At 59.8% G+C, this 13,034-nt stretch overlaps 2 protein-coding genes across 5 annotated transcripts in view; both read right to left on the bottom strand.

The window, feature by feature from the left end:
• Positions 1 to 1,699: 1,699 nt before the first annotated feature.
• On the bottom strand, positions 1,700 to 5,346 carry CD79B (CD79b molecule). 2 transcript variants are annotated; one of them, XM_036342116.1, is made up of 6 exons: positions 5,196 to 5,346; positions 4,493 to 4,543; positions 3,028 to 3,330; positions 2,687 to 2,805; positions 2,376 to 2,417; positions 1,700 to 2,266 (listed from the first exon to the last, which is right to left on the bottom strand). In XM_036342116.1, exons 1-6 carry the CDS (start codon positions 5,260 to 5,262, stop codon positions 2,168 to 2,170), a joined length of 681 nt encoding a protein of 226 aa, XP_036198009.1. In that variant the 5' UTR covers positions 5,263 to 5,346; the 3' UTR covers positions 1,700 to 2,167. The 2 variants fall into 2 exon arrangements, with proteins under 2 accessions (XP_036198009.1, XP_036198010.1); XM_036342117.1 differs by having other exon boundaries at positions 4,493 to 4,540.
• A 4,245-nt stretch (positions 5,347 to 9,591) lies between these two features.
• The window catches only part of SCN4A (sodium voltage-gated channel alpha subunit 4), a 46,097-nt gene continuing 42,654 nt past the window's right edge, over positions 9,592 to 13,034 (bottom strand). For 2 of the 3 annotated variants that reach the window (XM_036341803.1, XM_036341802.1), the window contains exon 24: positions 9,592 to 12,669. In XM_036341803.1, the coding sequence (XP_036197696.1) occupies positions 11,444 to 12,669 (1,226 nt within the window). In that variant the 3' untranslated portion in view covers positions 9,592 to 11,443. The remainder of the gene's footprint in view (positions 12,670 to 13,034) is intronic. The other variant, XM_036341801.1, reaches the window with a different exon arrangement.

Below are 13,034 nucleotides of genomic sequence, written 5' to 3'. Positions count from 1 at the left end.
TGGTGGTGGTTAGACAAACCTGCACGCGTGCTACAGACTGCACCCGAAAGAAAACAAAGCCACTTTTACTGTAAGATAGTTTAAAAGGCACACAGCACCTGGCTCAGTTCCCTGCCCTCAGCAAAGATTCCCACCTTCGTTTCCGCTGCCTAAGTCAGACGTGACGACACCTTAACACAGAAAAACAGACCAGGGAGGGCTTCTCTATCATAGCCGGGAAGGCAAATGCCCCTGAGGGGGGCGTGTCTGGTGGAGGAGGCAGGCCCCGCCCCCCAAGGTCACTGCCGACAACACTTCAAAGCGTTAGGGAAACTCAGATATTCAAAGGACTTAAGTTGCTTTTCGGTAAAGCCAAGGCCTCCCTTAACTCAGGTCGGCCCCAACAGGGGGGAGACCCTGCTGGGGGGAGAAGTGAAGACTCCCCCACCCCCAGCCCGGCTGGCTGCTCCGGGTCCCTGGTGGAGGTAGGAGGACAGAATTAGTGCCACTATGCAAAGCAGCCAGAGAGGAAGGGCTCCAGCTCAGTGGAGGCAGATACCAAAACAAGCCAGTTCCCTGTGGCAGCCCAGACACCAGGGAGGGAGCTGGCCGGCCCAGGCTGCCTCCAAATGGGCATCGCTGAGCGATGGAGGGTGGACTGGAAGCCCCAGGGCTGGGTGCCTTAGCCGCCTGCCCCACCCCGAGTTCCAGGGGGAAGCTGCTCTCACTGGTCCTCCCGCTTGCCCACGCCACATGCTGTTCCTGAGGGCAGGGATTGCTCCTGCCCGAATCCAGAGCACGAATGGCAAAGAAGTGTTTTAGGGTCTCCCCAAGGGCAACAGGAAGTGGTGCGCAGCCTGGCTTTGCACACTGACATTACTTGGTTAATTGCACTCGAGCTCCCAGCTGTGAGCTGCTCCCACTCACTCCAGCAGCTGGCAGCTTGGGGCCCTAATTGGTAGGACCCTAGGGGCCATGTTGTGGGGACCTTGTCACCCTACGGGGTTTCTGATGTGATGATTGGAAAATGAAGGGGTCACCTGATCAAGGCCCCCGCAAAATTTGCCACCACAAAGCCTCCCTCTTTAGGAGTCTCTCTTACATGGCTCTGGGTCAAACAACAAAAAAAATAAATGTCCAGGGTCAGTGGGGGCCAGCGGGGTGGGGGTAGGGGTGGGGGTAGAGGCAGGGGAACCCCTGCCCTCAGGCAGCTTGTAGTTTAACTGGAAAACAAAGCCCGTGTGGGCAGCACAGGCTGTAGCTAAGCCAGAGCTGCAGAGGCTGGGGCAGAGCAGGGAGTGGGCAGGGACTGGGGCACTTTGGGAGGGCTTCCCGTAGGTGGAGGGCTTTGAAGGACAGTAGGATTGGGATGGGGAGGGGAGGAAAAGCTCCTTCAGGGCTGAGATCCCTGCCCTGCAGAGCAGGACTCAAGTACTGCTTGTTGGCTGCAGGGAATTTAAGGAGAAGGGCCAGTCTAATCAGTCCAATCAGCCTTTCCCCAGCTTCTCTGGGCCCAGCCGGGGTCAGAACAGGGGACTGGAGGAGGCCATGTCCCAACTGACCTTCAGAGAGAAGTAGCAAGTGAGCCCAGGAGAGGTCCCTCAGCCCCATGGCAATGGTCCCCTCCCACGCCCCCAAGCCCACAGGTGCCAAACATTTGTGCTCAAACAGATGCTCGCATTCACCCCATACTCAGAGATGTCACAAGCCTGGGTGTGGTTTCTTAAGACACATTGTTTATTCCATGGGAGAGTGGGCTCAAGGCTAGGAGCCCGTGGGGCGGGAGAGAGTGGCAGAGAGTGGGAGAGGGATGAAGCTCTCGGTGGCTTATTCCTGGCCAGGCTTCCTAGGAAGCTCTCTGCTCTGAGTCCATTTGCAGGTTCCAGACCAGTCCATGCCTTCCCTGTCCTGAATGCGGGATAGATCCCCGCATAGCACCCCGAGATAGCTGGGCCCAGTCTGTCACCAGACAACTCCCGGCTGCAAATCACTGACCTATGGCCCTTCCACTCCAGTCCCCTTGGCAAGAGCTGGGGGCCAGGGGCCGGAGGGGCAGGCAGATCTGGTGGGCCAGCTTTGGAGGCCAACAGGGGATCCAAGGGAAAAGGGATGGACTGGGAGCCAGGCAGCTCTGAAGCAGTCAATGAGGCCCAGCAGGCTGTGCCCAGGGGCATGGGGAGGGCGGGCCTCACTCCTGGCCTGGGTGCTCACCCACCGACCACTTCACCTCCCCTGTCCGCAGAGTCACTATGTCCTCGTAGGTGGCCGTCTGGTCAATGTTCAGGCCCTGGAGATGTGGAATGGAGCTCAGGCCTTGGCCACTCCCCAACCACACCAACAGATGCTGCTGCTGACCACCCCGCACCCTCAGAGCTAGGGGTCCACCTGCTCCTTACCTCATAGGTGTGGTCTTCCTCCATCCCAGCCTTACTGTCATCCTGGTGGGGCAAGAGATGGAGAGCAGAGTGTTGGCTCACTCCTTCCCCATCCACTGCTGGGCCAGGATGGGGAAGGCCAGGGAGATTGGCCTGGGGCCAGGGGTGAGGGGTGAGGGGACAGGAGGTGAGGTACTCTCTGCAAGGACAACTGAAGGAGTGAAGGAGTGATGGAACAGGTCAGTCAATGGGCAGACTCTGGGGCTGGGGAGATGGAGACCCTGTCCATGTCTGGCCTGCCCCATGGTGGCCTCCCCGCCCCCCAAGGTCACCTTGTCCAGCAGTAGGAAGATGGGCACGGTGATGAAGAGGATGATGAGCAGGGTCTGGATCATGATGATGCCATCTTTCAGTGTGTTCCGCCGCTTCAGCTGAGCCAAGGTGCTGAACCCTGGGGGGAGGTGGGGCGGCGACAGTGAAGCTGGGGCCACAATTGGGCCTGCACCCCTCGAGACCTCTTCCCCGCGGCTGTCCTGGGTGCTCCAGAGCCACGGCCTCCTCCACAGTGTGGCCCTCACTGGTGGCAGGCTGGGTGGGGTGGGCTGTGGATGAACACCTGTGGCCCCGCCTACTCCCACTCCCCTCCCTGCTGGAGGGCAGGCCCCGCACCCACCCATGACTCGGAGTTCACTGCCGCAGCCCATCTGAAGGGACTTGTCCGGACATCTGTGCTGACAGAAGTAGATGCCGTTGTCCTGGAACTGGGCGTCCTGAATGATGAGGGTGGCGTTGGAGTTGGTCTGGGTCTGCTGGATGCGTCCCGGTTTCACGGGCAGTTCCTTGGGCTCCGAGTCCATATCCTGTTTCCAGAGCCAGCTCACGGGGCCCGTGACCTCCAACTGGCAAATTATTCTCACCACGGAGCCCCGCTTCTTAGCCATGAAACGTGGGTACTGCCCGATCCCACAAGTGCTTCCTGTGGGCGACAAGGCCAGGATCAAAATCCCACCTTTCCCAGCATCTTTCGGGCTGTCAGCCCTGTCATGCCCCCCTTTTCCCCCCGTGGGTGGCACATACCCTGGCCCAGCCCCCCAGGTCTGTCCTCGCTTCCCAGGGTGTGGGACAATCAGGAGGCATTGGTGTGGGGGAGCGGAGCCACGTGAGAGGCCACAGGCCCAACCACTGGGCCCGCCCCTTCTGACATTTGATGTTCCTTTATTATTTATTTATCCTCACTCGAGAATATTTTATATTTTTCCATTAATTTTTAGAGAGAGTGGAAGGGCGGGGGAGAGACAGAGAGAGAGACATTGATGTCAGAGAGACACATCGACTGGTTGCCTCCCATGCGTGTGGCGCCCTGACTGGGGCCGGGGATTGAGCCTGCCACCGAGGTACGAGCCCTTGACTAGAATCGAACCCGAGGCCCTTCAGTCCGCGGACCGACGCTCTATCCACCAAGCCAAACCGGCTAGGGCTTGATGTTCCTTTAGAAGGGCCCTGGAACCTTCGATTCCTTTCCATGGCCATTACAGCAGCCTGAACCTGGCCTCACCCCCCACCCCCAGCCTCCCACCTGGCCTGTACACCCACCTCTCCCTGGCCTGGCCTGGGCCGCCCGGCACCAGTCTGAAATCCTCAGGGACGTTCCACAAACCCTTAGCCTGGCAACTGAGGCCCCCACATTGATCCCCTGCCCCTCTTTCATCCATTACCCCCCTCTATCCCGCTGCATGGACCTGCTCCACTTTCATTCCCAAACCTTCTTTCTCAGCTTGGCATGCTCTCCCCACCCACTGCCTCACTGGTCCCAGCGAGAGGCCCCCAAGGAATCCCTGAGTCCCTGCGTCCTGTCAGAGCCCCTGAGGTTAGGAGCTCCTGCTGGGGGTGAATCTGACCCCAGCTTGACTAGCCCAGTCCCCCAGGCACTGGGCCTGGGACACTGTGTCTAGTGAAGATGACAACTGGCAGGGGATGGGGGTGTGGGGTGGCAAGGAGGCCTCAGAGCCAGGTTTCTGGATGGGAGTTCTGGGTGGGGAGGCCCAAGGGATCAAGGGCACAGGGTCAGGCATCAGGACAGTGAGTGGCATTGGACACAGGCATCCTTGCCCTCAGAAGGGGCAGGGGACGTTGCTGACCTTGGGAAATCCGTTGCTGGTCCTTTGCTTCCGCGAACACAGTCTCACCTGCTGGTTGGGAGGAAGTGGGCAGGGCCAGGTCAGGACCTCTCCTTGGAGTTGGCCGCCCCACCCCTGCACGCCCTCCACCCTCTGAATTCTCAGACGCACTTCCTCCTCCCAGGACAGCAGCATCAAGACCCCTCAGCCCTTCCCACCCCTGCTCTGAAGACAGGAGTGGGGTGGACAGAGCGAGGTGGGGTCCCCAGAAGGTCTGCCTCCCAGCCCCCCTTCTGCTTTGAGCAGGCACCTGGATGAGACAGGAGGGAAGTCAAAATGACAGAGCTCCCCCGTCCTCCAGGGAGGTCACCTCTGGAATAGGTATGCCCCAGGGTCTGGCTGGGGGCAGCCTCTCCCTGCCTCAGGGGGTGAACCACACTCCTCTCCGCTCTTCCTCCCTGGCCTGGCTCTTGTGTGGTTAGAACCACCAACCCCGCAGGCCTAGCGCAGCCGGATAATGCAGACTGGAGCGAGCTGGGTGGGGCGCAGACCCCTGAGTTCATCGCAGACCCCTGAGCTGATTCCCACACACTCAGGCCCCAGGGCAGCAGAGGGAGACCGAGGCAGAAAGTGTGAAACAGGAGGAGGGTGGAGAGAGCAGACAGACCCGGTGGAAAGAGAGTGGCAGAGAGTGAAAGCAGCAGGCCTGCTGGAGGGGCTGTACCTGACAGAAGCAGCAGCAGCACCACCAGCCCGTTGCTGGGCACAGGAGACAGCGCCAGCCTGGCCATGGCCACCCCTCGGTCTCTGATCCCAAGCCCGCAATGACGACGAAGGCTCCTGGAGGGAAAACGTGTAACTGCCTGGGCTGTAGCCTGTCCCCTCCCCGCCTCTTCCCCACCAGGCCCCTTCCTGCCATGCAAATCGGGACCCTGGGGAGGCACCAGCTCCCTGGGGACCCTGCGGAAGGGCGGGCTCTCTCGTCAGCTGTGCTGCTAAGGCTCAAGAGCCATCCCAGCTTGACACCACAGCTCAGGTCTATAGTGGGATCCCTGGGAGGCCCGGACCTCTGAGTCTTTCCAGGACAGCTTTCCTGCGTCTCCACCCCACGGGGGCCCTGCAGCTCCCCCCTGAAGCCTGGATTCCCAGGCACTTAGCTGAGTACACATGGGGCCTGTAGGTGAACTTGAGAGTGACCCCTCTGTCCTGGACCAGCCTGCGCCCTTAGGGAACAGGAGCACCAAGAAAGGATGGTGTGGGGCCCTAGCCGGTTTGACTCAGTGGATAGAGCGTCAGCCTGCGGACTGAAGGGTCCCGGGTTCGATTCTGATCAAGGGCACATGCCCGGGTTGCGGGCTTGATCCCCAGTAGGGAGCATGCAGGAGGCAGCCAATCAGTGATTCTCTCTCATCACTGATGTTGCTATCTCTCTCTCCCTCTACCTTCCTTCCTCTCTGAAATCAATATAAATATATTTTTAAAAAAGAAAGGAAGGCAGGCAGGAAGGCAGGAAGGCAGGAAGGCAGGAAGGCAGGAAGGCAGGAAGGAAGGAAGGAAGGAAGGAAGGAAGGAAGGAAGGAAGGAATGGGGTGAAGGGGAACAGCCACGGGGTCCAGGCCAGGCACTGGGAGGGCCCAGAGCACAGCTGCTGGTTGGAGTGCAGGCAGCCATGTTCGAGGTCGATGGAGACGTGACCCTGTGGCGTAAGGGAGCCACAGAGGTTCTTGAGCAAGAGCAGGCCAAGTGCGGCAGGCCCTTGGGAGGAGATTTGGTCCAGGCCCTGGTGTGAGGCCTCCTTCCCTCACTCACTTGGTGGGAGATTTTGCTGGGAGCTGCTGAAGGGGGTGGACTTAGGAGGAGGCGGCTTAGAGAAAACCCTCCACTCAGCCTCAGGGACTCCCCGGCACTGAGTGTTGTCCATCGCTCCAGGTGTCTTTGGGAGGCGGACAGACAGGAGGCGACAGTTGGGAAGGCTCAGGTTCTGAAACTCAAAGGCCCTCTGGCTTTTCTCACCAGTCAGCAGAGTGGTGGGTGGAACGGCAGTGGTCAGGAACCTGTCTAGCTTCGTAAACTCTGTACCTGTGGGTCAGACACAGCCCGTGCCCCTGAGTGGTGGCGGCAGGGTGCACAGCGGTGTGGGCAGGCTTGCTCACCAGCCTGCAGCCCAGCCCAGCCTGGCCCGGCTTTATGTTTCCTGGCAGCCTCTTTTCTCTCTTGTCCCCTCTCTCTATTCTCCTAACCTCCAGGAGGAAAGAAAGATGCCTCGCGTCCTCTGCCTGTGTCTCATTCTCCCCACCACCCTCCATTTTTCAAACAGCCTGTGCGCCGGTGGGTCTGGGTTCCAGGAGCTGTGGACCCGCCTCTCATGCCAGGCTTGGCAACGAGGAAGGCAGCGGTCTGCAGGCTGCCCTCTCGGCCCCAGGCCTCGGCCTCACCTGGCGCAGTGGGGGCCGCCCGCGAGGAGCAGGGGCCAGGACCCGCGCTACGGAAAGTGGGGACAGGAGGGTTTGGGTTTCATCCAGGGAGCGGCTTGTTCCCCGCAGCCCCAGATGTTCTTGCTGTTTCCAGATGTTGCAAATGAAAAACATTTCCCTGAAAAGGTGCCAGATGTTCAGTTCACAGAACAAACAGTCCGGGACTATAAACATCAACTGAGGTCAGCGTGGGGGCCACCGGCCTCTGGTGCTGGTGGGGGTGTTTGGAGACCCCCCCAACAGAAAGGGGGTCGATCCGGGGGGTCTCTTCCTTTAGCAAAGTTCCTCCTGATGATTTAGGCCTTGGTTAGCTTTGGGGCTTGTGTCCCCCAAAGTTGGGAGGATAATTGGGGAAGGCTTGGGGTACACGTGTGTGTGCGTGCGTGTGTGTGTGTGTGCATGTGTACCCTTGCATGGGGTGTTGCCAGGCTGTGTGGCTTTGGGCCTGCTCAGGAGCTGGTCCTGGGGCTCAGGGTGACTGTAGGGGCACAAAGACTACGAGAGGCAGTTGGCATCCTCCAAACACACACATCCATGCCCCCTGGAGGGACACAGATGCAGATGTGTCCTTTGGACTCATTCCTATTCATGCCAGGCAGGGATCCACTTTCAGGAGGGGTGGGGGCGGGGCCACCGCCTGCAGGGTTATTTGTCGTAGTTGGGACCGTGCTGTTCCCTCCCAGGTGACAACAGTACGGAGCTCTTCGTGATGCTTTTTCTTTCCTGGAACACGGGGCCTCGGCTCCCCTGGGCTGGGCATCCCGACATCTGGCAGCCTCCGCCCCACTTTTCCAGGAAGGCGGCTTCGAAACAACAGGTGGGGCCCCGGCCGGGTGGCTCAGTGGGTTGGAGCGTCGTCCATACACCAAAAGGTTTCGGGTCCAGGTCCCAGGCAGGGCACAGACCTAGGCTGCAGGCTCGATCCCGCATCGGGATGCGCACAGGAGGCAACTGATCGAGGTTTTACTCTCACATCAATGTTTTTCTCTCTCTCACTCCCTTCTTCTCTAAAATCAATAAAAACATATCCTCAGGTGAGGATTAAAAAAACACACCAAGAGGTGAGGGGGAGGGGACCAGGAGCACAAGAGTTTGGGGAAGCAAGCGGGCGGGGGACCCCGGTAACCCTGGGAAGATGGGAAAGATAGAACCCCAGCTCGGAAAGCAGGGCTCAGCCCCCTGCCCTCTGCCCTCCACTCTCACTGGCTCCAGGTGGTCCCCGCTGACCGCAGCGAGGTTTGCATTCCCGGGCTGTTTGTTCTGTTACTGGGAGGAGGCGGCTGGCTAACAGGATGCAGGGTGAATCCTGGCCCTGCGGTGTGCCAGCCAGAAAGGCTCCTCCAGCTACCCGGCAGTTCTCAAAGAGGGTGGCCCCCCGCCGCCCAGCGAGCATTTCAAGGGTCGCGGGGACCAGTGGGCACTACGGGCACCTGGGGCCAAGGACGCTAAAGGTCAGCGGAGGGTCAGTGTCTCACAAAGCAGAATTCCCCTGCCTCACACGCCCAGTGAAGCATCACCTATTCTTAACCCTTCAGAAACCAAATATCCTCATTGATGTAAAGCAGAAATCACTGTAGTAATAGTTCTTCATGGGGCAGTTGTGAGCTTGGAAGGAAATCCTGTGTCTGCTCAGGGAGGTACCCGGACCACGGTTCACCCTTCAGAGGTGACGAGTAGCATCGCTACCTGGGGGTGGGGCCGATTCTGGAACTTTAGCCCCTGTTATCTGTGTTCTGCCTTTTTCTCTGTCATTCAAAGCTCAGGGGAAAGGTGGGCTGCAGCGCCTGCCAGCTCTCCTGTCCTTGGGGCCGGATACAGTGAGGAGCCAGGACCCAGGGAGGGAGGTCAGCACCCTGAGGGGGGCTCAGAGAACCCTGCAGGGATGCTGGACCCCCCCCCCCCCCGGGAGAGGAGAGCAGCAGGTGGTGGAGGCCTTGGGGACACGGCTGAGGGACACGTGAGGGACATCAGGGAGGTCTGTGTGTGCTGCTCCCCAGCCCCCATGGGGGTCTTGTAACCTCTGGACCCAGGAAAAGGGGGTGCAGGAACCCTGAAAAAGACTCAGTGTTTACTAGTTTGGAGGCATCTAGCCCTGGGAGGCAGGAATCAAGTCGTAGAAAACAAATTATATACAAAATTCTATCTCACCCGCTGGGATTATGGGCTGAGCTCACTGCATATTACTCTTGGTCACAGGCCCGTGGGACTCTGGGCTTTCTGGGGTCGGGGGTCAGAGGCAGGGTCCTGGGAGGGATGGAATCTCTGAGGAGAGGGAGGGGCACCTTGGAGCCTCTGAGGGGGGCGGGTAGAGAAGTGAAGGGGTTTCCGGAGAGGAGCGCTGGGGAGGTGGGATCCGGACAGCTCTTTGCTGGGTGCTGTCATGGGTGGGAGCGGAGGGATGTGACCTCTGACCTCGTGTGGCCTCCAGCCGGACCCCCGCCTTCCTTTAGGCGGGGCAGGAGGGAGCCTGAAGGGCCAGAGGAGGAAGTTGGGAGCTTCCCGCCCTCCCGGATCCTGGCCCGAGACCCCGCCAGTCCTCCCTGCTGGGCTGCAGTCCCCACCAGCCCCTCGGCCGCTTGCTGCCCTCAGCCCCCCTTGATGTCTGCACTCGGAGCTGCAGAAGGACGAAGCCCACACACCAGGGGCTCGAGGGGGAGGTTTATTGTAAGAACTGTACAAAGGGGCCTGTCTGCTGGCCTGGCTTGGGCCTGTGCCTACCCGGGCACGGCACGGACGGGTGTGGGTCTGCAGGTGCGGAGGGGGCACAGGCAGGGGGAGGCGCTACAGTCTGTACACAGTCTCTCCGGTCCAACAGACGCGGAGGCTCTTGGGGCCACGCCGGTCCGGGCCCGAGGAGGGAAAGGCAGCGGGCAGGGTGCTGGCCAGGGAGGAGGCTGCCCCCTGGAGGGTGAACCTTCGGAAGGAAGAGCCGGACGGAGTGGGGCCCCTTCCACAGAGGACACAGGCAGGAGACACCGAGCAGGGCTGGGCACTGGTGTGACGAAGACAACCAGCAGAAGGGAAGATCATGGAGTCACAGGGAGCGAGAGGGGGACGCCCAGGCTGGGCGATGAGGAGGCCAGAGGGCGGGGCAGACAGAACAGAGGGCCACACACACACACACACACACACACACTTGCACTTTGTTTTGGAGGTTTGGCTGCTTCCTGAGTTGTAATCAAACTGTTCACAAGAAACAAGAAAAAGAAGAGGAACTAAGGCCAACAGGGACTCGAACTTAGCACATGTGTTCACACTCGTACACACTCACACGGACAGGCCTCTACAGAAGACACACACACACCAGCCAGACACCACAGGGGCCCATGGACACACATGTACACAAACATACCCAGACACACATGCATATGTAGGCATCGTGGGACACAATGGTGTACACACTTGAACACACACACACAAGTGAATCAATCCAGTGACTCCTCCTCCAAGCTCAGCCTCTGGCTGTTCTCCGGGTGCCAGTGGAGGCCTGGCACTGCCGTGTCCAGATTGGCTGTGCCAGCAAAATGGCTCCTGGCATTCCAGGCAGCAAGAGGTTGGAAGGTTGGGCCTGAGCCAGGTGAGCTGGGCATGGCCCAGTGTGAAATCTCTAACATGGCTCAACTATAACATTCTTAGGGTCACTTTTTGAGGCGGGGGTGGTGGTAGGGAAGGCTGAGGAGTGAGGAAGGGAGGGAGGGAACAAGATGTTTCCTCCTGAGGGCCGGGGTTCCCGCCCTACCCCAGGTCTGGGAGCTCAGGCCAAGAAGAGCCCCCAGTGCCGTGAGACTCTGGTGGACACGACCTAGAAAAAGGCAGGTCCCAAGTGGGGTCCTCCCTTGTGCTCTTCCCTCAGGGGCCAGCCCGGGGCTGGAGGTCTGGACAGTGGACACACCAGGAAATGGCTTCAGGGGCCACAACCCCAGCCCGATGCACCAGGATCCAGTGGCCAATGAGGCTGGTGGAGCCATTGCAGACCAGCAATGTTTCCCTTTTCCAGGGAATTCCTGAGCCGCCGGGAAAACTATCCCAGAGATGTGGTGGCTGGCGGGCCCTGGGGCCAAGTGTCTGCTCTCCCTGAGGGTAAGGCATCTCTGGAGAGGCCAGCAGCCTGTCAGACTCTGGTGGCAAGAGGGCAGCCAATCCCTCCATCGCAGGCCGGCTCCTCCCCCAGTGGGGCAGAGATTCTGATGTTCCAACCGCCCTCCAGGCCAAGAGGAGAGGCAGCAGGGCCCTGAGGAGGTGAGAGCAACGCGAAGGCGAAATCACAGAGGCAGGGGTCTTGGGCCCAGCGTGGAGCCTCAGATTGCAATTCCCATTTTCCATGGCTGGGGGAGGCAGGGGCTCTGGCCTAGGTGTTAGCCCCACAGTGGCCACGTCCTGTCCCCAACAGGGAGCTGGATCAGTCCTCGACTCAAAGTCCTGCTCCCTCAGCCTGCAGGCAGCTTTGGGGAAGCTTCAGGGCTCTACCAGCCTCAGCTGGCCACCTCACTGCCACCTGCTAGACCAGAGACTCTTTGACCCCTGGGCGTACTGTTTGCCCTGGGGGTGGGGAGGGAGGGAGGGCAGCGTCGGAGGGGCTGATGGGCGTGAGTCCAATGGCAGGTCCAGCGTCCCCCGTGGAGCCCGTCTCCTCACCCTTGCCCTGCACATCGTTGTCCCCGTTCTCGGGGCCGTACAACTTGCTCATGGTGTTGACGATCAGCCCCTCCTTCTCGGGGGCCCCGTCCCCGCTACCGTCCTGGCTGTGGCGGTACATGTAGGACGCCTGCTTCACCGAGCGCTGAAGCAGGTGCCGGCGGTAGGCCCTCTGGATCTTGATGGCACATACCTCCTCGTGCTTCCTCCTGAGGGTGGTGGTGATGGGCTCATAGGAGACCTTGGAGGGGTTGGCTGCCATGAACTTCTCCTCCATGGTCTCCTTGAGGGCGTCCATTTCCCCCGAGTCTCCCAGGACCTCTTTGGTCAGGGCGAAGAGAATGTCCAGGCAGTGGATTTTGTCGCCTGGCACCATGGGCAGGTCCAGTGTGATGAGCTTGATCTTGTTGGGCTTGGCGATCCTCAGCGGCTCCTGCAAGGTGTCCACGAAGTCGGAGAGGCGGCTGTACTCGATGAACTGCGTGGCGTCGGGGTCGAACTTCTCCCACGTCTCGTAGAACATCTCAAAGTCGTCCTCACAGAGGGGCTCGCCGCTCTCCTCGGTGGCCACGTTGAAGTTCTCCAGGATGATGGCGATGTACATGTTGACCACGATGAGGAAGGAGATGATGATGTAGCTGCAGAAGAAGCAGATGCCGACGGAGGGGTTGCCACAGTCGCCCTTGACGCTGCTGCCCGGGTTCTCCAGGGTGGGGTCACAGTCGGGGGGCCCGCTGTTGAGGATAGGGTTGAGGAGCCCGTCCCAGCCGGCCGACGTGGTGATCTCAAAGAGGCAGATGATGCTATTGCCAAAGGTCTCAAAGTTGAACATGTCATCGATGCCCGACTCCTTCTTGACGTAGGCGAAGTTGGACATGCCAAAGATGGAGTAGATAAACATGACCAGGAAGAGGAGGAGGCCGATGTTGAAGAGGGCAGGCAGCGACATCATGAGGGCAAAGAGCAGAGTCCTGATGCCCTTGGCCCCACGGATCAGTCGTAGGACACGCCCAATCCGGGCCAGGCGGATCACACGGAACAGTGTGGGGGACACGAAGTATTTCTGGATCAGCTCAGAGAGTGCGAGACCTGCAGAGAGGAAGTGGTGAGCACTGCTGTCCTAGGGTGGGGGACTGGGTTAGGGAGTGAGGGGGCATGCGGGCTCAAGGGGGCTGGCCTGGTGCGCTCAACTTTTGGAGCACAGCCCAGATGGTCTCACCCATTAGGCCAGGCCCTCCCAGGGTCTTGGGACAAGGGGTTACATCTTTGCCCCAACACAGCTGGATGGAGGTGAGGTATGCTAAAGTTGATGGGGCGAAGGTCAGGCCTATTCCCAAGGCTGTTTGCAGATGCCATAGATGAGTTACTATCATAAATACATACATGTCCATGCACTTCTCCAGTGGGTATGGATATGGGAACCTGAGTGTGCAACTACTTGTCAGGTAAATGTT

The sequence above is a fragment of the Myotis myotis genome, unplaced genomic scaffold (assembly GCF_014108235.1).
Source record: "Myotis myotis isolate mMyoMyo1 unplaced genomic scaffold, mMyoMyo1.p scaffold_m19_p_17, whole genome shotgun sequence".
In the NCBI taxonomy this organism is placed as follows: domain Eukaryota; kingdom Metazoa; phylum Chordata; class Mammalia; order Chiroptera; family Vespertilionidae; genus Myotis; species Myotis myotis.
This window is presented reverse-complemented; position numbering and strand designations above follow the sequence as displayed.

What these genes read in the sequence shown, in the direction of transcription:
- CD79B (XM_036342116.1), bottom strand. Translation starts at nt 5,262, where the DNA reads ATGGCCAGGCTGGCGCTGTCTCCTGTGCCCAGCAACGGGCTGGTGGTG. An exon ending in TCTTCCTACTGCTGGACAAG is followed by an intron (nt 2,418 to 2,686) that starts GTGACCTTGGGG and finishes TTGCCCCACCAG; the next exon opens with GATGACAGTAAGGCTGGGAT. An exon ending in AGGAAGACCACACCTATGAG is followed by an intron (nt 2,267 to 2,375) that starts GTAAGGAGCAGG and finishes CCACATCTCCAG; the next exon opens with GGCCTGAACATTGACCAGAC.